This window comes from Engraulis encrasicolus, chromosome 19 (assembly GCF_034702125.1).
Source record: "Engraulis encrasicolus isolate BLACKSEA-1 chromosome 19, IST_EnEncr_1.0, whole genome shotgun sequence".
NCBI classification, from domain to species: domain Eukaryota; kingdom Metazoa; phylum Chordata; class Actinopteri; order Clupeiformes; family Engraulidae; genus Engraulis; species Engraulis encrasicolus.
Window position 1 is genome coordinate 11733389 of NC_085875.1, and position 26196 is coordinate 11759584.

General features: G+C 45.0%; 1 protein-coding gene across 1 annotated transcript in view; it reads right to left on the minus strand.

Moving 5' to 3' along the window:
• The window catches only part of LOC134435204 (ryanodine receptor 3-like), a 414716-nt gene that overhangs the window by 326239 nt on the left and 62281 nt on the right, over positions 1-26196 (minus strand). The window contains exon 2 of the mRNA XM_063184070.1: positions 17088-17207. Within this exon, the coding sequence (XP_063040140.1) occupies positions 17088-17207 (120 nt within the window). The remainder of the gene's footprint in view (positions 1-17087; positions 17208-26196) is intronic.

Here is a 26196-nt window from a genome sequence, read left to right on the forward strand (position 1 = left end):
ATTGTATTTGTATAGTACTGTGTCATACAAGGCATGCAACTCAAAGTACTTAACAAATAGGAAAACAAAAAAAATGCTGTTGACATTTTACAGGACTGATTTGGGTTTTGGTGGGAAAAAAGCTAGTAACATTGTGAATGTTTGCTGCAATAGGTTATCTAGTAATAATTTGTGTAATAATTTGACTAAAATTACGAAAATGTGAAATGTTGACTAAAATGACTAAAATTTGACTAAGACGAAAATTAATTTTCGTCATTTAGACGAAGACTAAGACTAAATTGTGAAGGCAATGACTAAATTTGACTAAGACTAAAATTGATTTTCGTCATTGTGACTAAGACTAAGACTAAATTTTAAAAAGCTGACGAAATTAACACTGATATCGAACTAGGGTCACCGGCATAATAACCCAGTACCCTACCATTAGGCCACAGCAGGGCCTTTAACTTGAGAAATTAACCTTGACCACAGAAGCTAAGAATAAAGCATACGGGGTACAGTGCAGTAGGCATATGCATGTTACGTCGTTAGCATGCTAACAAGGTCCTCAGCATGCCACAGCCTGTGGTCACAGCCATGGATTTCTTTACATCAATCAATAACCATCAGCATAAACCTGAAACCATAATCAATTTCTCCATGCATTTTAATCATCTGCTTTTCAGTAAAACACGGCCAGTGGTGTGTCTGTGCACTCTAAGAGTTCCACTATTCCGGGCGGGGGAGAAAAAAAAAAGTTGACAGAGAGGAAAAAAAAGAAAAAAGAGAGAAACCCAGTGACCTAATTTGAAGTGGCAGATGCCAATGTATGGGGAGTCAAGAGTGAAAGTAGGGGGCAATGCCAACGAGAGTGCAGACACCAGGAGACACTATATGTACAGTTTTTGTGTGCATGCGGGTGTGTTGTGCAGCCCAGACACTGTGTGTGTGTGTGTGTGTGTGTGTGTGTGTGTGTGTGTGTGTGTGTGTGTGTGTGTGTGTGTGTGTGTGTGTGTGTGTGTGTGTGTGTGTGTGTGTGTGTGTGTGTGTGTGTGTGTGTGTTTCCCAAAGAAGGCTGCTGTGCATTACCCCTTTGAGCGTGTGTGTGTGTGTGTGTGTGTGTGTGTGTGTGTGTGTGTGTGTGTGTGTGTGTGTGTGTGTTTGTGTGCGTGTGTGCGCGTGCACATGCGTGTGTACGCGTGCACATGCGTGCGTGCGTGTGTGTGTGTCTGTGTGTGTGTGCGTACATGTATATGTGCTTATCTGCAACTCTGTGTTTTTGAGTGGGTCTGAGTCTTTTTATATACCATTCCCATGGGGGGTGGGCACTCCTTTTAGAGGCATTCAAGGGTATTTCTGGCCACAAGCGTGTAAATATAGCCATGGCCTTTATTTCTGCAGAGCTGCTTCCATGTTTCAGTCTAGCCTACCTGCGTCATCGGTGACGTCTGTGTGTGTGTGTGTGTGTGTGTGTGTGTGTGCGTGCGTGCGTGCGTGCGTGCGTGCGTGCGTGCGTGCGTGCGTGTGTGTGTGTGTGTGAGCATGCGTGTGTGTGTGTGTGTGTGTGTGTGTGTGTGTGTGTGTGTGTGTGTGTGTGTGTGTGTGTGTGCGCGCGTCTGAGTGCGCGCGCGCGTGTGTGTGTCTGTGTGTGTGTGTGCGTCTGAGCGCGCGCGTGTGTGTGTGTGTGTCTGTGTGTGTGTGTGTGTGTGTGTGTGTGTGTGTGTGTGTGTGTGTGTGTGTTTGCGTGTGTGTGTGTGTGTGTCTTCATTCACCTGGGAGATATTAGTGCTGGGGGAAGAGACAGCTTTACTACGTTAGTATTTGCTGACTTGTCTTCACTCTGCTTCTCTCTGCTTTATGGCCATCGAGTCAGCCCAAGTCTCCCTCCCTCCCTCCCTCTCTCCTTCTCTTTACCCCTCCCTCTCTTCCTCTCTCATTCCCTTCTTCTCTCCTTCTCTTTTCCCCTCCCTCTCTCCTTCTCTCCCTTCCTCCTTCTCTCCTTCTCTTTTCCCCTTCCTCTCTCTGTCTCTGCCTTCTTTCCCTAATGAACTGTCAGGACCATGCATGCTATAGATAGGATCTTCATGTTCTCTTACTTAAGCGGCGTACACACACATAGCTAGCTTTTCGCTTGCTCGCCTACTCGCCACTCTTTCATGGAACGTTCGCTGAAAGTTCCCGCGGCTTTAACTGCCAATGAACAGGCGGGAAGTACCGAAAGTTACTCGCTTACTCGCCTCGCTCGAAGATAAAATATTTTCAACTCGGGATCCGCCCACATCGCATCGCTTGTACAGTACTCGCCTACTCGCCTGCTATCTCACTGGAACATATCGACATTCTATTGACTTCATTTGCTGAGCGAGTAACTAGTAGCGACGTGTGTGTACGGCCCTTTAGGTTGTGCTATAACGTAGCCTTGCAATGTAGCCTGACAGACCAGACTATTCATTTTTAATTACTTTGTAATCTTCGAATGGTCTGATTAAATTTTTCAGACAACCGGTGTTACCGGCCAATAAGTCACTTGGGAGAATTAACATACGTCATGAACGTCAACTCTCAGTGATTGGTCAGACGTCATGCATTTAAAACCAGACTTGAGCTCACTCCTCCTGCCCGAGTGCTCCAGGGCACCGAGGACCCAGACCTAGAATGAGTTACGAAGTAATCAATGTGGTCTTGCAATGTGCACCAATCGAGCAGGGGAACACTTAACTATTTCTTTAAAATACTTTTCTACCATGTTAATAGGCGACTACAATGTCACACACATAATCAAATATTATGACTTGCCATTCTGTGCACAACAAACTTAAAACAGGGGTTGTGTATTTGCACATTCAGTTACATTGTGCTTCTAAGCCATAGGGCTATCAACGAGGCAAAATGCTTTAGTGCGGCTTTAAATAAAACAATGGCATTGAAATTCCTTCTCTGACACATTCTCCAACAGTAGCGATATGCACAGTAAGACATTAAAGACTTGAGTCTTTTTAGTGCTTGACTCTGAAAGGCTTGACATTGACTATTTTGATATCGGTACCTAACTTGCACGCTTGTGTCCTTTGCAGCCAAGATCTTTGGCGGTGATGAAGTGACTTTTGTACAGCAATTTGCAACTCTATAAGAACACTGTTTACTGTCATAATGTTAATGCCCCCTGGCACACTGTCTGTACGTCTGAAAGAATTAATGAATATAATCAAAGGAATAATCAAGTCGCCAAGATTAGTTGGCAAATGGTACTGTAGACTGTACTGTTTTAACCTTGTCTTTGAACTTCCTTTCCAGGATGCTAGGAAGGGGCAAAGATTCAACAAAGTCTGGAGTAATTTTGGTAACACTTTATTTTAGGGATACATCTATTAGCACTACAGTAATACATACAATGTTAATGCCTGCATAAGTACCTTGTAAGGCATGTACTAAGGGTTTTGCCCGACACTGAAGAAGGTTAACCCCGAAACGTCTGACGGGCAATAAACCACATAAACTTGGAGTGCTGTCCTGCTTTTTCTTTAATTCATATATTCTCGAGGAATGAGCACCCAGTTGTTTACTTTGTTTGAGTTGAGCGCGTTACAGTCCTTAGTTTAAGGCATGTACTAAGCAAATGCTAAGGCCTACTAGGTCCTTACTAAGGTTAAATTGGTAATAAATCCCTTATTGTACATAAACAAGACATTTGCGAATTGGGAGGGAAAGTGGAAAACAGCGATCCTAGCGGTTACGTTCCAAACACCAGGGTGATCCTATTGAAACTCCCATAGACAAGTTTTAAAAAAAATCCCACAAAGATATGACTTGGAACTATAACACCAGACACATTTTTCAGCGTACACAATAGCATAAACTACTACCTGTGAAAATCTCAAGTCATTTTTTGCCCTTTTAAGAAAAATAGAAATTGTGCCAATCTGGTCGGAAACGGACTACAGCTCCCAGCATGCTGTGCTTCGCGCCTCGTTGACAACACAGAGAAACAAATGAACGCGAACGAACGCAAGTTCTTCGCATATCTTCACATTCTTGTAATCCTATGAGTTCCACATTGTCTTCTTATTACACATATATACACGCGATCATTTTGGTATGGTTTTAAATTCTCTAGTAGATATGATGGCTTCTGTGGTGACAAGTAACCACCTCTCTGGCTCATGTTTGGCTATGCTAATTTGGCTATGCTAATTACATGGAGTAAACAAGCCACACATGCCAGTCAGTGTAGTTCTGTATTAGCTTTTTAAAGAATATTAAAATCAGCTCAGATCAGTGAAAAACCGAACATTTTACCACCTGGTTCGATAAAACGGGCCAACATGCCCATAATATGACTGCCACTACTTCTACTTCGTCGTCAGGGCCGAGATGTAATTTTTCAAAGAAAAAAAACATTCATTTGTTGCAGGTGGTTGGAACGTTGCCAGCAGGGGGCGATGAGATTACTTTCCCTCCCTATACATGCCTAACAAATGTTTGATTTTGCTTTGTATATGCCTTACAAGTTACTTATACAGGGACATTCTATGTATTAGTGCTAATAGATGTATCCCTAAAATAAAGTGTTACCGTAATTTTAAGCCATTATGCCCCATTGCACACCTACACTTCCTTTGAGGTGTTAATACATGAATGAATAAGTGAGGGAGCAAGGTCCTCTCTCTCTCTCTCTCTCTCTCTCGCTCTCTCTCTCTCTCTCTCTCTCTCTCTCTCTCTGCCTCCCTCCTTCCCTGTGTACCATGTCCTTGTTGATGTCCTTGAGTGTGCGTGTGCATTTCATTATGTGTATATGATTTCGCATGTCAGGTAGTGATTGCGTGCGTGTGTGCGTGTTTATGCGCAAGTTTGTGTGTGTGTGTGTGTGTGTGTGTGTGTGTGTGTGTGTGTGTGTGTGTGTGTGTGTGTGTGTGTGTGTGTGTGTGTGTGGTTGCGTGCGCGTGCGTGCGTGCGTGCGTGCGTGCATGCGTGCGTGTGTGTGTGTGTGTATTTGTGTTTGTCTGTTCCCCTGGGGAGCGATGCTCTTCATACAAATAAAAGCCAATGGAGACAAACTGGCAGGCGGAGAGGTCATGCATCATTCCTGTCTCTGGTAATTACCATCTGATGCACTAGAGGAGGGGAAGAGGCGAGGAGAGGAGAGGAGAGGAGAGGAGGAGTGGAGGAGGGGAAAGGAGAGGAGGACAAGAGAGGGGAGGGGAGGAGAGGAGGATGAGAGAAGAGGGAAGGAGAGGGCCTGATTGTTCAGAGGGGGATGAGGGTGACAGGTTGTATTTGTACCGGTGGTTACTCTGATCAGAGAGTACTGTACCTGTCTTTCTGTCTGTCGGTCTGTCTGTCTGTCTGTCTGTCTGTCTGTCTGTCTGTCTGTCTGTCTGACTGTTTGTCTGTCTCTCTGTCTCTCTTTCTCTCTCTGGTGGGGGTTACAAAATATCTGTCTGTTCTCAATCTATTGTGTGTGTGTGTGTGTGTGTGTGTGTGTGTGTGTGTGTGTGTGTGTGTGTGTGTGAGTGTGTGTGTGTGTGTGTGTGTGTGTGTGTGTGTGTGTGTGTGTGTGTGTGTGTGTGTGTGTGTGTGTGTGTGTGTGTGTGTGTGTGTGTGTGTGTGTGTGTGTGTGTGTGTGTGTGTGTGTATGCGTGTGTGCATGTGTGCGTGCGTGCGTGCATGCGTACGTGCGTGCAAGCTTATATGAGTCTGTATGTCTGTGTGTTTTGTGTGTCTTCTGTTGATAGTCACTGTCTGCTTGTTGGGAATAGATAAGAGGATGACTCCAGTAGGTTCTGGAAAAGGTCCGCAATAGATGTCATTGCACCTGACACACACACACTCACAGGGCATATCTCAAAACCTAGTGTGCACACTTCCAAGTGTATCCGCCTAATTAGTCACGCCAGTGATTGGATAGTCTTTGGTGAACTCCACAGAGTATCCAATCACTGGGTGTGACTAATAAAGAGTATCCAATCACTGGGCGTGACTTATTAGGCTGAATACACTTGGAAGTGCGCGCACTAGGTTTTGAGAAATACCCACTGTGTGCCTGTCTTTGAAGGTGGCCTGTGTTTTGTCTCTGTGTGTCTGGCCATTTAGTTTTTTTTTATCTGCTATCTGTCGATATCATCCATCAAGTAGTGTCTCATGACTCTGTCTGACTGTGTCTGCCAATTTCCGGAGCTTCCTCTGTGTCTACCCTTTCAATCTGCTACCTACGTCTTCAAGGAGTCAAACATCTGTGCATCTCTCTTCATCATTTCGCTGTTCTGTCGCTCGATTTTTCATTTCTGTGAATCTTTTTCTCTACCCCTCCTCCCCCTCTGAGTTCGACTCTCTTATTTTATTTCTCTGCTTAAGTTTTTTTCATTCATTTTTTTTTCATTCTCTTTCTCCGTCTGTCTATTCCTTCCTGATTCAATGGCCTCTGTCAGCATGGCAGGTCTCATTAGTTTTTTTTCTTTATAGAGCGTACATTTCTTTCTTCCATTCAGGTATGTCCTGCTTCTACTCTTCTTTTTTCTATTCCCCCCTAATGTCCTCCTCTCCTCCTCCTCCTCCTCTTTCTTCCTCTATCCTTCTTTTTCCATCCCAATTTCTTCTTATGCCATTCTTTTCTCCTCTCCTCTTCCCTCTCCTCTACTTCTCTTCTTTCCCTCTCCTCCTCCTCTCCATCTCCCTCCCCCATCCTCCGCTCTTCCTCCATCCTCCTCTCTTCTTCCTCCCCTGCATATATGGGCATGTCATGGGTGAGCGGTTAGGGCGTCAGACTTGCATCCCAGAGGTTGCCGGTTCGACTCCCGACCCGCCAGGTTGGTGGGGGGAGTAATCAACCAGTGCTCTCCCCCATCCTCCTCCATGACTGAGGTACCCCGAGCATGGTACCGTCCCACCGCACTGCTCCCCATGGGGCGCCACTGAGGGCTGCCCCCTTGCACGGGTGAGGCATAAATGTAATTTCGTTGTGTGCAGTGTGCAGTGTTCACTTGTGTGCTGTGGAGTGAGCTGCTTTCACTTCACTTTCTTTCACTGTATATCTGTCTCTCCTGACTGCCCTGCTTCTCTTCCTCCTCTCCTCCACTCTTTCTCCTTCTCTCCTTCTGCTCCTCCTCTCGTCTTCTTCCTCTCCTCTTCCCTTCCTCCACCGCTCACGTCTCCTCTGACTGCTCAGCTTCCTTTCCCCCATCCTCCTCTCTTCCTCCTCCTCCTCTTTTCCTCTCTACTGTCTCCTCTCCTCTTCTTCAACAGCTCATATCTGTCTCCCCTGACTGCTCCGCTTCCTCCACCTCTTCCTCCTCTGCTGCTGATATCCATCTCCCCAAACCGCTCTGCTTCCTCTCTCCTCCTCTCTTCCTCATTCTCCTCTTCCTCCTCCCCCTCTCCTCTCCTCTTCCTCCACTGCTGCTAATATCCGTCTCTCCTAACTGCTCTGTCTCTCCTCTTCCTCTTCCTCCTCTTCCTCCTTAGCTGCTGATATCCATCTCCCCTAACCGCTCTACTTCCTCTCTCCTCCTCTCTTCCTCATTCTCCTCTTCCTCCTCCCACTCTCCTCTCCTCTTCCTCCTCCCCCTCTCCTCTTCTCTTCCTCATTCTCCTCTCTCCTCCTCTCTTCCTCATTCTCCTCTTCCTCCTCCCCCTCTCCTCTTCTCTTCCTCATTCTCCTCTGCTGCTGATATTCGTCTCCCCTAGCCGCTCTGCTTTCTCTCTCCAGGGCGCTCCCTCATGTTCATCCGCCCAGTCGCGGGTACAGTAAATTAGCGGCGGTGAAACAATGCTAATGGATTATGATTAGCAGACGAGCTAAATCCAATTAGCGTTGGCTGTGGCAATCCCCCATAACAATCGCAATAATACCGTAATGATAATAACACCAAGGGAGGCACAATACAGCCAGGGTTGTGTGGCAGGCAGGGCAAATGGCTGCAGGGGGTGCCGGATGAATGATGGAAGGCTGTCTGTGTCACTCACACACTGTAAGAAATCACGGTAACACTTTATTTTAGGGATACATCTGTTAGCACTAATACATACAATGTCCCTGTGTAAGTAACTTGCAAGGCAAGTACAAAGCAAAATCAAACTTTAGTTAGGCATGTATTCGCAAATGTCTTGTTCATGCACAATAAGGGATTTATTACCAATTTAACCTTAGTAAGGACCTAGTAGGCCTTAGCATTTGCTTAGTACATGCTTTACAAGTTACTTATGCAGGCATTAACATTGTATGTATTAGTGCTAATAGATGTATCCCTAAAATAAAGTGTTACCGAAATTACAAGCCAGTTAAACGTAAAAAGGTACGTTGCCCTGCTGGCAAACTGCCAGGCTTTCTCAAGTTGAGTTAACGTACAAACTCAAGGCAGCAGTGCAACTTACTTTTTCATGTTTTACTGACTGCAATGTTGTGCAGTTGTGCAAGAGGACATCTGTTCAAAGGGGAGAGGGGTTCCAACATGAGATGATCACAAAAACTCATGAAAATCTTTACATTTGCTTATTTATTTGTTCAATTTGATAGGGATGTTGTTGTTTTTTGTCTATTTGTGAAGGACCCAACGCAACCAAACAGTGTGATTTGCGAGGTAACAGTCACAGATGATGAAATGAGTGGGCAGACAGATTAAAATACTAAATGGTTTGAACCCCAAACTAAAGTAGTAAATAAAGGAGAAAATAAAAGGAGTAAATAAAGTTGATGCAGTCTTATAACTGTGGGGGCAGCCATGGACTAGTTGTTAGAGAGTTGGTCTTTCAATCTAGGGGTTGCAGGTTCGAATCCCCCCTGACCTCTCCCTACATCTCCATCCATGGCTGAAGTGCCCTTGAGCAAGGCACCTAACCCCACATTGCTCCAGGGACTGTAGCCAACACCCTGAACAAAAAAAACCTGAAAGTCGCTTTGAATAAAATGAAAAGCGTCAGCTAAGAGAAATGTAATGTAATAACTGGGTGGTCCTGACTGACAAGATTCACCCAGTTCCGCAGTGTGATTCAGTCATCTGCCTGGGGCACTGTGCACTAAACGCACTCCGAGTCAAACAGACTGTACACTCTTTGGCAAACACACACGCACGCACGCACGCACGCACGCACGCACGCACGCATGCACGCACGCACGCACGCACGCACACGCCTTGCACCACATGCATCTAGCACTGACGTGGGGGCTAGGTTGCCATCTTTCTTGATTGTTCTTTGTGCAGTTGTACTGCTCACAGAGTCCCTGTGGGCAGAATGGTTCCTTTGGGTCCCTCCACTGACAAAGTGGTTTAGCTCTTGCAATTCGAAATGGCAGGGGCTCCCCTCTGCCCTATTCCCCACCTCCAGCAGACAAGGTTTCATCCATTTGCTCCTGATCGCTGGTAATCATTCCGGATCTGGCTCCCTCCCCACGCAGATGCCATAGCTCTGACACAGCGCGACTCAGCAGCAGCAGCAATAGCAATAGCAATAGCAATAGCGAATAGCACAATTATGGAAAATAACTCGCTTTCATTATGGGTAATAATAATCATGACAGGCATAAGCATAATGGTCCTCCGTCTCTTCTTCCCAAACTGCTATAAAGCCTGCTTGCACATTTCAGCCCAAAATTACTCGCTATTTCTCTGTGGCTTTCATTAGCATGTCGGAGCAGAAATTACACAACATAATTTAACATTATGCTTGCTTGTACAAATGGACTATCGGCATGATTGAGCATTTAAGGCTTTCATGTCCTAATATGGGCTTCTGTGAGGATTCTCAGAGGTCATGTAGAGGGTTCAGTTTCTTTCTTTCTCTTTCTCTTTCTCTTTCTCTTTCTCTTTCTCTCTCTCTCTCTCTCTCTCTCTCTCTCTCTCTCTCTCTCTCTCTCTCTCTCTCTCTCTCTCTCTTTCTCTCTCTCTCTCTAGTAATGCACCACCACTGATAGATGTAATCAGGGTTCAGCTGTCTAGTGAACAAGTCTTGAGATCACACAGCACACCCACAACACATTGGCCAGGGAATTCCCATGCTGCATTAGACACTTGTACAGTTGACAGTGCTGCAAGTTAGTTAAGAATCTAAACTATTTAAAAGATAATTAAGAGGAACAGTATTTGGGCTATTTACACATAATGTCTGACATTCGTAGCACCCAATAAACTGCAAAGGACAGTCACAAACCAAACTTCCTTGACAAGAAAATGTGTGATTCCCAAGCTAAATCTTACATGTGATTTAGGCTGGTGATAGCCAGGCAATATAGCTCATTAAAGGAGTACAATGATATAGTATCACGATTTACAATCTCTCTCTCTCTCTCTCTCTCTCTCTCTCTCTCTGTCTCTCTCTCTCTCTGCCTCTCTCTCATTCTAAATTAAAAAGGTCACTTTTTTGGAAATAAAAGAGCCATTCTGGCAGCCAGGCAGCACCCCTGAGCAAGCAGTCCTTAACAGTCACTTGGCCTCCGCAGCCAAAATTCGTTTGACACTGAATAGGTCAAGCTAATTTGTTTATACAGCACGCTCAATGCAACATGGTTAACTCAATGTTAACCCTGTGCAGCTTAGAAACAATAAGACACAAATGTAGAACTTTTCAAAAAGCCCTATTTCTTTCCATGACAGTGGTAAATACTGTATGTGTTCATATTTGTATTACAGATCCAATGTACCTACTACAGTGTTTATTAGTAGTACATGTGCGATAACTGTGTTAATGTCAGTATTACTACTACAATGACTGAACCATAATTGAGCTAAACCGAGGGCAATGTTAATGCAATGAAAGGCAGTATGCTGTTCATTCTGAACACTGAATGTCAATTCTAGTTTAGACTCCATCGCATTCACATTATGAAATGAAATAAATGATGAACTGTAGATCTTGAGCCAAACACGAAAGCTAAGTATTATCCATTTGTGTTGCCACATGGGTTAAAATCTCCATCTGCTTTCCCCTCTATTCAATAGTTCTCTCATCACTCCTTCACACATTCTTCTTGTTACTGGGTCCACCCTTGCTCTGCTCTTTCTTTCTTTTCTCACTCTTTCCCTTCATGACTCTGTATCATTCCTCCAATTATTGGATACATGTCTTTCCTCTCCTCTTCTCTAATGCATCACTTTCTCCATCTCTACCCCCCCCCCCCCCCCGTTACCAGACGCATGCCGCTTCCTCTCCTCTTTTCTAATCCATTCCTCTCCCCAATTCTCATTTTCCTGTCTACCATATACAGTACGCTCCACTCCTCTTTCATTTATCACCCTCTATCCCTCTATCCTCCTCTGAATACACCATATACTCATCTGTTCTTTAATCTATCTCTCTCCCAATCACTCTATCGCTCCCCTGCTTACTGAGAGCTGAAGCAAAGCAATCGGTCTGTGGCTCCTAGACCATGCAGTTACCATGGCACTCAAGCTGTGTTTCAAATTCCATGTTCATCTTCCTCTTCCTGTCTCACTGTCCCTCGGTTCCCATCCTCTCCCAATCTGTCTACCCCAGTCCATCCCTATGTATGTATGTACAGTATGTATGTGTGTGTGTGTGTACTGTATTAGTGGTGTGCATTGGCACTGCCCTCACGATTAGATTTGATTACAATTCGGGAGGTAATGATTCGATTCAAATCGATTCAGTTCGTTTCTGTGATGAATTGCAATGCATTACATTTCAACTGAAAGCAAGGACATTTTTTTCATCATTCATGAGGCAATACAAGCGGTCAGATACTGAACAATATTTTATTGCCTGTTGTGTGTATCAGTCCTGCAGTTTTCAATGCCTTGAAGTGTGTAATATAAAATTAATTTACTCCCGAAATTCCCACGGAAATAATTGAAACTTAAAAAAATATTGCATAGATTATGGCATTTGCCGAATTAGTTATTGAATTGCCCTGCCCCGCATTGCAATGCATTCCCAAATCGATTATTGTTGACACAACTAGTGCGTGTGTATGTATGTAGTTTTCTATGTTCTCTCTCTCTCTCTTTCTCTCTCTCTCTCTCTCTCTCTCTCTCCCTGCCTCTCTCTCTCTCTCTCTCTCACTCTCTCTCTCTCTCTGTTCCCAGCAGTGTAAAACGGTAGTGGGAGTATTTTAATGAGTGTTTCCAATGTAGTGTAGTGAAGTGAGCTCAGCCTTGGGAACAGAGTGAATCTCATTGAGACGGTTTATCCGAGGTGAAGGACTGCTAAAAGACATAGCAACACATAGAACATTCAAATGAAGAGAAAGAAAACAGCAAGCCTTTTGAAAATGCATCATACAATAAATAAATACACAAATAAGAAGCATAGTTAAACAATATGCTACTACAGAGATTGTACCACATATTGGCAGTGGTAAGCTGTTTCATGTTGCCTACTGCTTAGTTCCCCACACACACACGTGCGCACATACACACACGCGCTCACACACACACACGCAGGCACACGCATATCTTTTCCATCTACCCTCCTGCTCACACACAGACAAAGAGATACACAGATACACACAGACAAACACACACACGCATTTCCCTTTTCATCTTCCTCTTCCTGTCCCTCGGTTCCCATCCTCTCCCATTCTTTCTGCAGTCAATCTCTATCTACGTATGCATGTGTGTGTGTGCATATGCATGTTTGTATGTATGTATGTATAGTATGTGACAGAGGTGTTCCCACAAGGGTCGTCCCCCTCGGGGACTTGAACCTGACACCTCGTCAACTACATCGGTTCGACAATGGGAGGCACAGTACGAGTGCGCTGAGGTAAAGGGCCGGTCCGATAGCCCAACGCTACCGCACTGTATTGAGGCTTCGGGAGAGAGGTTTACTAACGTTCCACGCCACGCTCTGCTAGTTGGCCTCCGTTACACTCTCCGCCCTACACCTCCCTCCCATCCGGGTCACGGCACCACTGTGACAGAGGTGTTCCCGTACAGTTCGTCCCCTGGGGACGCGAACCTGCCACCTCGTCAACTACATCAGTTCGGAAATGGGAGGCACAGTACGAGCGCGCTGAGCTAAAGATCCGGTCAAATAGCCCAATGCTAACGCACTGTATTGAGGCTTCGGGAGGGAGGTTTACTGAAGTTCAACGTCACACTCTGCTAGTTTGCCTCCGTTACATTTATATGTATGTATGCGTGTATGTATGTGTGTGTGTGTGTATGTATGTATGTATGTATGTATGTATGTACTGTCTGTATGTTGTTTTCTATGTTCTCCTTCTCTACACCTCTCCATACCAATCTCTCTCTCTCTCTCTCTCTCTCTCTCTCTCTCTCTCTCTCTCTCTCTCTCTCTCTCTCTCTCTCTCTCCCTGCCTCTCTCTCTCTCTCTCTCTCTCTCTCTCTCTCTCTCTCTCTCTCTCTCTCTCTCCCTCTCTCTGTTCCCAGCAGTGTAAAACGGTAGTGGGAGTATTTTAATGAGTGTTTCCAATGTAGTGTAGTGAAGTGAGCTCAGCCTTGGGAACAGCGTGAATCTCATTGAGACGGTTTATCTGAGGTGAAGGACTGCTAAAAGACATAGCAACACATACAACATTCAAATGAAGAGAAATAAAACAGCATGCCTTTTGAAAATGCATCATACAATAAATAAATACACAAATAAGAAGCATAGTTAAACAATATGCTACTACACAGATTGTGCCACATATTGGCAGTGGACACCTCGTCAACTACATCGGTTCGACAATGGGAGTCACAGTACGAGCGCGCTGAGCTAAAGGGCCGGTCCGATAGCCCAATGCTAACGCACTGTATTGAGGCTACGGGAGGGAGGTTTACTAACGTTCGATGTCACACTCTGCTAGTTGGCCTCCGTTACATTTATATGTATGTATGCGTGTATGTATGTATGTATGTATGTATGTATGTATGTATGTATGTACTGTCTGTATGTTGTTTTCTATGTTCTCCTTCTCTACACCTCTCCATACCAATCTCTCTCTCTCTCTCTCTCTCTCTCTCTCTCTCTCTCTCTCTCTCCCTGCCTCTCTCTCTCTCTCTCTCTCTCTCTCTCCCTCTCTCTGTTCCCAGCAGTGTAAAACGGTAGTGGGAGTATTTTAATGAGTGTTTCCAATGTAGTGTAGTGAAGTGAGCTCAGCCTTGGGAACAGCGTGAATCTCATTGAGACGGTTTATCTGAGGTGAAGGATTGCTAAAAGACATAGCAACACATAGAACATTCAAATGAAGAGAAATAAAACAACATGCCTTTTGAAAATGCATCATACAATGATGAATAACAAATACACAAATAAGAAACATAGTTATATAACATCCTACGACACAGATTGTGTCACATATTGGCAGTTGTAAGCTGTTTTATGTTGTCTACTACTTAGCTACGTATGCACGCACGCACACACGCACGCACGCACACATACACACACACACACACACACATATACACACACTCACACACATATCTGCAGACACACAAATACGCGCACACAAGCGCACACACACGCAAACACACATACACACACGCAAACGTACACATACACACACACACACACACACACACCTTTTCCATATATCCTCCAGCCCAAGAATCACCACACACACAGACACACAGACACACACACAAACACACATGCTCACATACACACACACACACACACACACACACACACACACACACACACACACACACACACACACACAGACACATACACACACACACACACACACACACACACACACACACACACACACACACACAAACACACACACACACACACACACACACACACATACACAAAGGGAGAAACACACACACACACACACACACACACACACACACACACACACACACACACACACACACACACACACACACACACACACACTCCATCTTCGTCTAAGCCAGGCATCGCTGTCAGGGAGCCAGACCATTACCGACGCAACAGAAATTTAATCGAAGCAAAAAATAAATGGATAGACTTCTTGATCACGAGGCGAAGATATGACAGCAGATCAGATGGTCAGGTGCTGATGGAGAAGCTGGGGCTGCTGGCATAGACTAAATGTGTGTGTGTGTGTGTGTGTGTGTGTGTGTGTGTGTGTGTGTGTGTGTGTGTGTGTGTGTGTGTGTGTGTGTGTGTGTGTGTGTGTGTGTGTGTGTGTGTGTGTGTGTGTGTGTGTGCGCGTGCATGTATGTGTGCGTGCATGTGTGTGCTGGTTACCGCAAGAGTAAATTCCCAAGACTGGGTACGGCTGCCATGATCAGACGTTAGCACGACAGACGTTGGTAACCTGCCAACCATAGCCAAGCCAAGCCGTCTACCGCTGTGCCTAATGCACTTACTACATGCCTCCACACCCATATCCCTCATCACCTCAACACCCCCCCACCACCCGCCCGTGTCACCCTCCCCTCACACACACACACACACACACACACACACACACACACACACACACACACACACACACACACACACACACACACACACACACACACACACACACACACACACACACACACACACACACACAAACTCTTGTCACCACCATCACCCCTTTCCCATCATCCCATGACCATCCCCACATTACTACATTCTATGCTCTTCAATACCTCTGCCTATGGAACATATACCCTACGTATATCTGCAATTACACTGTATCTCCTTCTCTATCCACCTCGATGCACATGCCAAAGATATCCTTGTATAGCAGGCGTCACCAACATGGTTGTGGCTCAAGAGAGGCAACATCATCTGGGCTGCTAGGAACAGCTAACAGCGGGACACACACCCAGGACTGATCAGCCTGTGGTGGGCCAGCCTCAGCAGAGGGTGTATTGTGTTAAGTGGCCGAAACACCCGGTGACGCTTAAGAACACAACTGATGATGTGTCTCGCTGCCAACACTGTGTAGCGCACTACCTGTCCTAATGGTGCAATACTAGGGATACTCAACACCAAATCCTTTCAAAGAATCTAGAGTAGGTTCAACAAAGACGCTTTTGCACACCTCTGTAGTCAAGCAATGGTGTCACTTTCACCTCTTGTTCACTTTACTTGAAAACCTGCTGCTACTAAGTATTGCACCCCAAACACAATTCCTTTGCCTTTTGACAATGACAATAAACTCTTGAATCTTGAATCTTGAATCTGAATCATTAAAATGTCTTTTCTTCTTTGGGCACAGTGGCCAATATCTCACTCTATTTCACTTATTACTGTATCTCACTCTGTATTGTATCTCTTACTGTGTTTGTATTTCACCTTGTATTGCTATATTGCTAACAGTAGTAGTAAGGAGGGAGCTTGACTCTTTACTGCTGAGGTGAGGAAGTGGAGATGAGCAAAAGGAGGGCTCCACTTCAGAGCCGTTTTCAGACAACTCCATTGAAAACTTGGAAACACTTTATTTTAGGGATACATCTATTAGCACTAATACATACAATGTGCCTGTATAAGTAACTTATAAGGCGTGTACAAAGCAAAATCAAACATTTGTTAGGCATGTATTCGCAAATGTCTTGTTCATGCACAATAAGGGATTTATTACCAATTTAACCTTAGTACGGACCTAGTAGGGCTTAGCGTTTACTTAGTGCATGCCTTACAAGTTACTTATGCAGGCATTAACATTGTGTGTATTAGTGTTAATAGATGTATCCCTAAAATAAAGTGTTACCAAAACTTCATGAATAGCTATGTACTGTAGCCTCTTTGTGCAGATGGGCCCATTCACTCTGGGCTGAAAAGACTCAACTAAATAATAACAGCATGACGTTCCTGGGAGCTTTAAGTAACAGACAGTAACGAGGGTGGAAACACTTCATCAGTGGCCTATGTTCCAAAAGGAATGTAAAGGCCTAAGTAAAGTAATAGTAAGTAAGCAACAGATCGAGACACAGTCATTACAATTTTGGTGAAAAGTAGATTAGGACGGAGACTCTGCACAAAGGGGGTGGCCCCTTAATGCACGCCGTACCACCAGTGGCACGCTGTTATAGTCATTGAAAGGTTCATTACAATAGTACTACTCCACTATGACATAACACATAGCCTTTAGTAAAGCACTTTGACTCATTCATTGCCATCCTGGTAACAGCAAATTTATAACGCCGTGTTTTAACAGGAAGGTTAATGCGTCAAAACTCAAAAGCAGGATATGAAGTGGAAGGTTCCAGCAGGTGGCGTACCTTAGCCTCTGAGGTGGGTTCCAGGTAGCACAGGCGGTTCCCCAGGCCCTCGGCGGTCAGGCAGAACTTGCGGTTCTCCTTCTGGATGCAGGCCACACACTGGAGCACCACCTCGTCATCCTGGAACACACAGAAACATGATGCAGCAGCAGGTTAGAGCAGAGAGAGAGAGTGTGTGTGTGCGTGCATGTATGCATGCGTGCGTGAGTGAGTGTGTGCATGTGTGTACATGCGTGAGTGTGTGCGTGTAGCACAAGCAGAACCTCATCAGAGCAGGTTAAGAGAGTAGTGTAAAATAATCTGTGTGTGTGTGTGTGTGTGTGTGTGTGTGTGTGTGTGTGTGTGTGTGTGTGTGTGTGTGTGTGTGTGTGTGTGTGTGTGTGTGTGTGTGTGTGTTACTGGGTTACCGCAGGCAACACCCAAGAGTGTGGGACACACCGACAATAAATCAACACTCAATCTCTGTCTGGGTGTCTGCCTCACACACACATAGGCAAGAGCACAGGAATACAACACACACACACGCACGCACGCACGCACACACACACACATACCATACACACACACATACAATACACACACACACACACACACACACACACACACACACACACTCTCACACACACACACACACACACACACACAGACACACACACACACACAGACACACAGACACACACACACACACACACACAATCACACCCACACACACACACACACACACACACACACACACACACACACAGGGCCGCTGACAGCTTTGGCTGGGCCCAGGACAAAGTCATCTGAAAGGGCCACCCACCCAATACATTCAATGTAATGAGAACCCAATTATGGGCCCCTCATCTTCTTGGGCCCAGGACAACTGACCCCTTTGTCCCCCCTTGTCAGCTTCCCTGCACACACACACACACACACACACACACACACACACACACACACACACACACACACACACACACACACACACACACACACACACACACACACACACACACACACACACACACACACACACACACACACACACACACACGTCACCAAGGCAGTGAAGCTTGTCCAGATAGTACTGTATTGCCAGGCTAGTGCAGGGCAGGGCAGGGTAGTGCAGGCCTCCCCCCCCCCCTCCTCCTTGTCTTCCTGCTGTACCCTCTGGGGCAGATGGCAGTGGGCATACCTGCTTACCCAAGCGTGCCCACACCACCACACCAATATATATTTATACTACCTCTCTCACCACTATTTTTTATACTTTCCCTTTTCCAAAAAGCACATGGGGTAGGCCCGTGTGACTGCCAGCGCTGACCGCAGCACCATGCAGTACACGAAAAGCCCTTTTTCCAAAACGCTATAAAAGTGATTTAGTTTTCATTCTTTTGAAAATCTGATGGTTTGATTGAATGAATGAATGAATGAATGAATGAATGAATGAACGGATTAATGAATGAATGAATGAATGAATGAATGAACGGATTAATGAATGAATGAATGAATGAATGAATGAATGAATGAATGAATGAATGAATGAATGAATGAATGAATGAATGAATGAATGAATGAATGAATGAATGAATGATTTATTTCTCTTCACACCATTATTATAACTTTCAATTACATGTCATGAGAAAGTAAAACAGTAGTATAGAGAAAAGGGTCCCCAAAAGAAGCTTAATATAAGCTCATACATGTATATAAGCCCCATTGTTACAATAGGTAAAAATAGGTAATGTAACAAAGATAAAGAAAAGAAAAAAGTTGGGCATACAATATGCATCACAAGTTCTGTGCAGGAAATGGTCAAAAAAGGTACTGCAACTATGCTGTTCATTGAAACTGGGCTGCATATTGCCAAATTTCATCTCTTCATGAAAGTTTACTAAGTAATGAACAAATATTTTCTAGTATGGTCCAAGTACAGCCATTTTTGCAGCTAAAAATGGTTATTTTTGAAAATTCAAAATGGCGGACGATGGAGAAGATCCCCTTTTTCATGTATGAAAAGTGCAATTTTTCCAGTCATAATGAATACTTAGAATATGATGCTGATGGTAAGTATTCATGAAAAAGGTAACATTAGTGAATGGGCAGCATGAATTCTGGAAATAAACAACTAAAAATCTCACACAGTGTCCCTTTAAAAACATAGGGGAAATTGGAAATGGGTTAATATTGCTATTTTCATACCAAATGCAAGCATTAAACGCTGATGACAGTTACCATTTCTGATGAATTGGCTTACACCTTTATAGCCTCATGGGTTTCAAAATGTACCACACAACACAATGAGTGGCCCATGATTACTAAAATATTATATTAGCTTATATGCGGAACTGTAAAATGCATATGATCATGACTTTAGTCTTGCTAATGTGATGGAATCCATTAGTGTTAGCATTAGCATACATTAGCTACTGAGCAAGCTTTTTTTCTCCTCCCTTGTAATGTCTTGCGTAACTGCATGTGTTTCCTTTTCTTCTTTTACCTCTACCTCACACATGAAGGAACTGTGTGTTATTGTAAAGGGGGCTAGGAGTTAACCTAACATCCTCCAGGCAATTTACACTACAAAACACAACAGAGCTACGTAATTGATCAGAGAGCTGAGGTTAAAGAAAAAAACTGAAATAATGAACCAACAAAACAAACTCTTAGCGGCTTTGATGTGGTGTGGGCTTCCTGACACACACACACACACACACACACACGCACGCACACGCGCACGCACGCACGCACGCACGCACGCACGCGCACACATACACACAAACAAACAAACACACACACACACACACACACACACACACACACACACACACACACACACACACTGACATATGCATACATACGCACACATACAAAAATAGACATACACGCACACACGTACACACGCACCCCCCCACACACACACACTTACACAAAGGCATACACACACACACACACACACACACACACACACACACACACACACACACACACACACACACACACACATGCATGGGCACATGCATACACATAAATACACAAACACACAGACACAAAGGCATACACAAACAAACATATCACACATATTGCAGTACACACACAGACACACAGACCATAGGCTTCCTAACACGTGTCCCTGTGGGCCGGCAGTGCTCAGGAGAAAACTAATCATTGCCTCTGCACTTCCTGCAGTTGGGAGACAGTGTGGGAACAAGAGTCTTTTTTACTATGCACACAAACATGCACAGACGCACGCACAGACGCACGCACGCATGCACGCACGCACGCACGCACGCACGCACGCACGCACGCACAAACGCACACACACACACACACACACACACACACACACACACACACACACACACACACACACACACACGAGTTCAACAGCAGCCTGGTTTAACTGATGTGAAACTAAATCTGATGAAACAGCATGCTACACTACACTAACTTACCCGAGGAAGAGATATGATTAACCCTGTGAAACCTGAACCATGAAAGCAATGAGAGAAAATTCTAATTTTTTGGAATTTGCTTCAATATTGGTCCCTTATAAGAAATGTAAAAAAAAAATTCAAAATTTTGTTAAGGTCGCTGAGATATTTAATGCATCATATATGATGCATCAGGCTTTTAATGAATGAAAATTCCAATTTCATGACCATTGAAAAATGACTTTTAATGTATTTACAACTTTTTTTTAATTTAAAAAAGTTGTCAGACAATTTAATTTGAGGATTATCTTTAAATATTTAGTGAGATCCTGCCATTTTTTTAAGCCTATCCTTGTTTTAGCAGGACCATATTTTACATTTCCCACAGCCTGGTTGGGTAATTTTTTAAAATCTATGTAAAAACATAGCTGATCGAATGCTCAACAACCTATTTATGAGTGTAATATAGATCATTATTCATTTTTGATGTGTAATTTGAATATATGGGTCCATTACTACAATTGGACCATTTCTCCATTCACTTCAATGCATTTTTTACGAGATCATAATTTCAACATTTTGCATTACATTTTCAAAATTGCAAGTAAAACCTGTTTCTTAAGGCAATATCTTTGTCTTGAAGTAAAACAACTTGTGTGTTTTGTTAAACGATCGTCGTGGTGTGCTTTGTAAGTTTCCCTATGGAGCAAATGCATTGATGGCTGACTTCCTGCCACCGCCGGATGGTGCTTATATGTCTCATCAGTTTTAGCACGATCTCTCTGCAACACGGTGTAAAAATATAAACTCTTCCTTGCTTAATTGCACAAAGCAAGTGTTCAAATTAAAGGATGTAGAGTTATATTTCGGAAATTTGTACACAAACCTTATGCAATTTGACGAAATCTCAGCGTCGGTCAGGGAAACCGCTTCTACCCCATTTTCCTGTTTTTCGCCGAGCTGTGGTCAACTTGTTGTCGACCGCTGCTCTCTTGTGGCGGTTTCCGTGTACTGCAGGACGTTTGGAAATGACACGCAGGATGTTTTTCAGATCGATTTTTTTTTGTGTCAGCGTGGAGAGGGCTTTGAATTTGATGAGACATATATGATGCATCCGGCGCGATAGGGTTAACCCTACAGGGACCTTTGAAGTAAAAGAGGGCAAGTTCAGTACTGCAGAGTAGAGCAGACCGAAGTGTTCCAAAACCAGACTGAAATTGCTTAACCACTACTCATTAGGGCTGTAACGATACACTCAACTCACGATTCGGTTCGTATCACGATTTTTGACCTACGGTTCGATACACCCCACAATTTCTAAAATGTATCTCCACTGAAGTTTGGAAACACTATCACATCAAATCATAAGGTTTTTTTTTCTGGACTAATGGTTAATAAAACTTTGAAACTGCGTATCACGATACTGCCTCTTTGTATCACGATACAAACCGCTTCCGGCGGCGGCGCACGTAGGTTGCAGCAGCCCCTTGCTTTCCCAACTTTCAGTGTTTATTTGTGTTAAAATGTGTCTTTCGGAATGTCTATCGTCGGAAAATATGTCGGAACGCACGTACAGTCGGCAACAGCTGTTGCAGATAAGAATGGACAACTTAAGCAATGTATTGGATGTACCAATGAAGACCCTGGAAGAACTAGGAATTCTCCGGCGGCATAGGACTACATCGGACCCGTCTGCCTTGCTATGCCGACGCCGAAGAATTAGGAAAAGGGGCAAACGAGGTGGCGTCGAGACACGGCTTGCAGCCAACCCAACTCGTCCAGCAATACCATCAATTCTCTTGGCAAACGTCAGATCTCTGGACAATAAGATGGATGACATACGGCTACTAAGATCAGCGAACAAAACCGTGAGGAACTGCTGCGTTACGGTGTTCACCGAATCATGGCTGAACGACGGCATACCCGATTCGGCTTTACATCTGGAACAACTAACGTGCCACCGAGCGGACAGAGCCCTTGCAGAGAAAAAACGAGGAGGAGGAATATGTGTCTACACACATGATGCTTGGTGCAATAATGCTACGGTAGTACAGAGGCACTGCTCTCCACGAGTGGAGTTCATGATTATCAAGTGCCGACCCTTCTATCTACCCAGAGAAATCTCCGCTATCCTATTAGTCGCCGTCTACCTCCCACCCAGCAACAACAATGGCGTCAAAAGCGAGGCACTGAACGAGCTGCATCGGGGCATCAGTGAACAACAAGATGCACACCCAGATGCCTTCACAGTGGTACTAGGAGATTTCAACCACGGAAATCTCAAAACAGTACTTCCAAAATTTCATCAACATGTCAACTTCCCAACAAGAGGACAAAACACCCTGGACCTCGTTTACACAAATCAGAAGAGAGCATACAAGGCAAAGCCCATCCCCCACATTGGATCATCAGACCACACGACAATTCTGCTACTGCCAGCTTACAGACAAAAGGCAAAACTCACCAAACCAGTTCTGAAGGAGGTGAGAAAATGGCCTGAGGGAGCCATCTCACGACTTCAGGACTGCTTTGAAACCACAGACTGGGACATTTTCAAAACAACTGCCACCCACAGCAATCACATTGACATTGAGGAGTACACAGACACCGTGACCTCCTACATCACAAAATGCATCGATGATGTTACAGAAATAAAACACATCACTACCAGGGCCAACCAGAAGCCATGGTTCACAGGAGACGTTCACCGACTGCTGAGGGCCAGAGACAAAGCCTTCAGAGCAGGAGACGTAGCTGGCCTAAAGACAGCAAGGGCTAACCTGTCCCAGGGCATCAGGAAAGCAAAAAAGGAATACTCAGACAAAATAACAACACACTTCAAAGACAGCAGAGATGCACAGAGCCTGTGGCAGGGCATACAGGCCATCACGGACTATAAGCCTGCACCACGAAGCTGTGACAACAACACCTCTCTGCTAAACGATCTGAATAGTTTCTTTGCCCGCTTTGAAGCACAAAATGACACTCACCCACAGAAAACTCCCCCTCCCCCCCATGATCAACCCCTTTACCTGTCCTCTGCCAGTGTTAAGAGGACACTGGCCACCATCAACCCACGCAAAGCAGCTGGCCCAGACAACATACCAGGCCGAGTGTTGAAGGATTGTGCAGAAGAGCTGAAGGATGTCTTCACAGACATCTTTAACATCTCTCTGGAGCAAGCAGTCATCCCATCACTTTTCAAAGCTGCTACCATCATACCTGTGCCGAAGAAATCATCACCATCATGCTTCAATGACTACCGTCCTGTAGCACTGACGCCCATAATCATGAAGTGCTTCGAACGGCTAGTCCTGTCACACATCAAAGCCACCCTACCCCCCACCCTAGACCCCTACCAGTTCGCATACCGAGCCAAGCGATCCACGGAGGATGCAATTTGCTCTGCCCTCCATCCAGCCCTCACCCACTTGGACAATAAAGACTCATATGTGAGAATGCTGTTCATTGACTTCAGTTCAGCATTCAATACCATAATACCACAACAACTCATCAGAAAACTGGACAAACTAGGTTTCAGCACCTCCCTCTGCAACTGGCTGCTGGACTTCCTGATGCAAAGACCACAAGCAGTACGGGTAGGGAACAACACCTCGAGCACCCTGACCCTGAGCACGGGGGCTCCGCAAGGCTGTGTTCTCAGCCCCCTGCTGTTCACGCTGCTGACACACGACTGCACAACGACCCACAGCACTAACCATCTAGTGAAGTTTGCGGATGATACAACACTGGTGGGCCTCATCACCAAGGGCGATGAGACTCACTACAGAGAAGAAGTAGACCTGCTGGCCAGATGGTGCAAAGACAACAACCTCCTGCTGAATGTCAACAAGACCAAGGAGATTGTTGTCAACTTCCAAAGGGTCCAAAAACAACTGCCACCACTGACCATCGACGGCGATGCTGTGGAGAGAGTGAGCAGCACCAAGTTCCTTGGAGTGCACATCAGCGACGACCTCTCTTGGACCACCAACACTACATCACTGGCGAAGAAGGCCCATCAGCGTCTCTACTTCCTGCGCAAACTAAAGAAGGCAAGTGCTACACCCTCCATCATGACAACATTCTACAGAGGAACCATAGAGAGCGTCGTGTCCAACTGCATCACAGTGTGGGGAGGAAGCTGCACGGAGAAAAACAGGAAGACACTCCAGCGTGTTGTGAACACAGCGAAGAAGATCATTGGAGTACCACTCCCCTCCCTGCAGGACATTTACACCACACGCCTCACCCGGAAAGCACTGATGATCATCAAAGACACAAGCCACCCTGCACACAAACTGTTCAGCCTCCTGCCCTCTGGAAAGAGGTACAGGCGCCTCCGTTCCCGTACCACCCGGCTGGCGAGCAGCACAATGCACCAAGCGATCAAGATGCTGAACACTCAACCCACTCTCCCTCCACTGTCAGCCTCTAGCCAGCAAGGCCACTGACAACCCCCTCCCCCCCCCCTGTCAGCCTCTAGCCAGCAAGGCCACTGACAACCCCCCCCCCCATCCCCCACCACCATATCTGCGACTGAACATTCCACCTGCACTACTATACTTGTGACTGAACTTTCAACCTGCACTAACTCAAAACATGCACACACACACACACACACACACACACACACACACACACACACACACACACACACACACACACAAGCACACTGCACTTTCTGCACTAAACCCAACATACACACACTGACACACACACACACACACACACACACACACACACACAACACACACACACACACACACACACAGACACACGAACACACACACACAAGACGCACACCGCACCTTCTACCTGCACTAAACACATACACACACACACACACACACACACACACACACACACACACACACACACACACACACACACACACACACACACACAACACACACACACTGCTGCTGGTGTACTTGACAGACCTTTTTATATTTATTTTCTTCAAAATGCTACTATTACCATGTCAGAACGCTATAAAGGACTTTTTTTTAGGAAAAGCACAAAAACACAACAAATACCTCTTAATGTATGTCCTCTACAAGTCTTCTGTTGTCCAGTCTTGCACTTTAAATGTCTGTATGAGCACTGTCTATGTCCATACTGTCTTAAGTCCATGTATAAGTACTGTCTATGTCTATACTGTCTATGTCCTTACCTTAATTAGTCTATGTCTGTATGGGAAAGCAAGAAATGTAATTTCAAATTCTTTGTATGACCAGTGCATGTAAAGAAATTGACAATAAAACCTACTTGACTTGACTTGACTTGACTACAGTATCGTGACTCTGTGTATCACGATTTCTCGGTTCGATACAATGTCGTTACAGCCCTACTACTCATGAATCATGTTTTTGAGCTTTTGCAGACCTGATAATATCGGTACAACTGGTTCACAGTTCAAATGGAAAAGAAATATGCTCTGACAACTCATAACTAACATGTCATCAAAAATGAACTTTACCAACTTTACCAGCCTGACTCATCTGATCCTACCCAGAGCTATGTCGGATCAGCCCATTTCGGTTATCCTCGGCACATTGGCAGTGCAAATTAGGCAGCGCACCAGCGTGGCGGCAGGTGGATACAACCAAACATTTTAATGAGCAGGTCCGACCAAAAACTGGAGCTAAATCAGAATCAACAGTCAACGTCAACACATACCAGTGCTGATG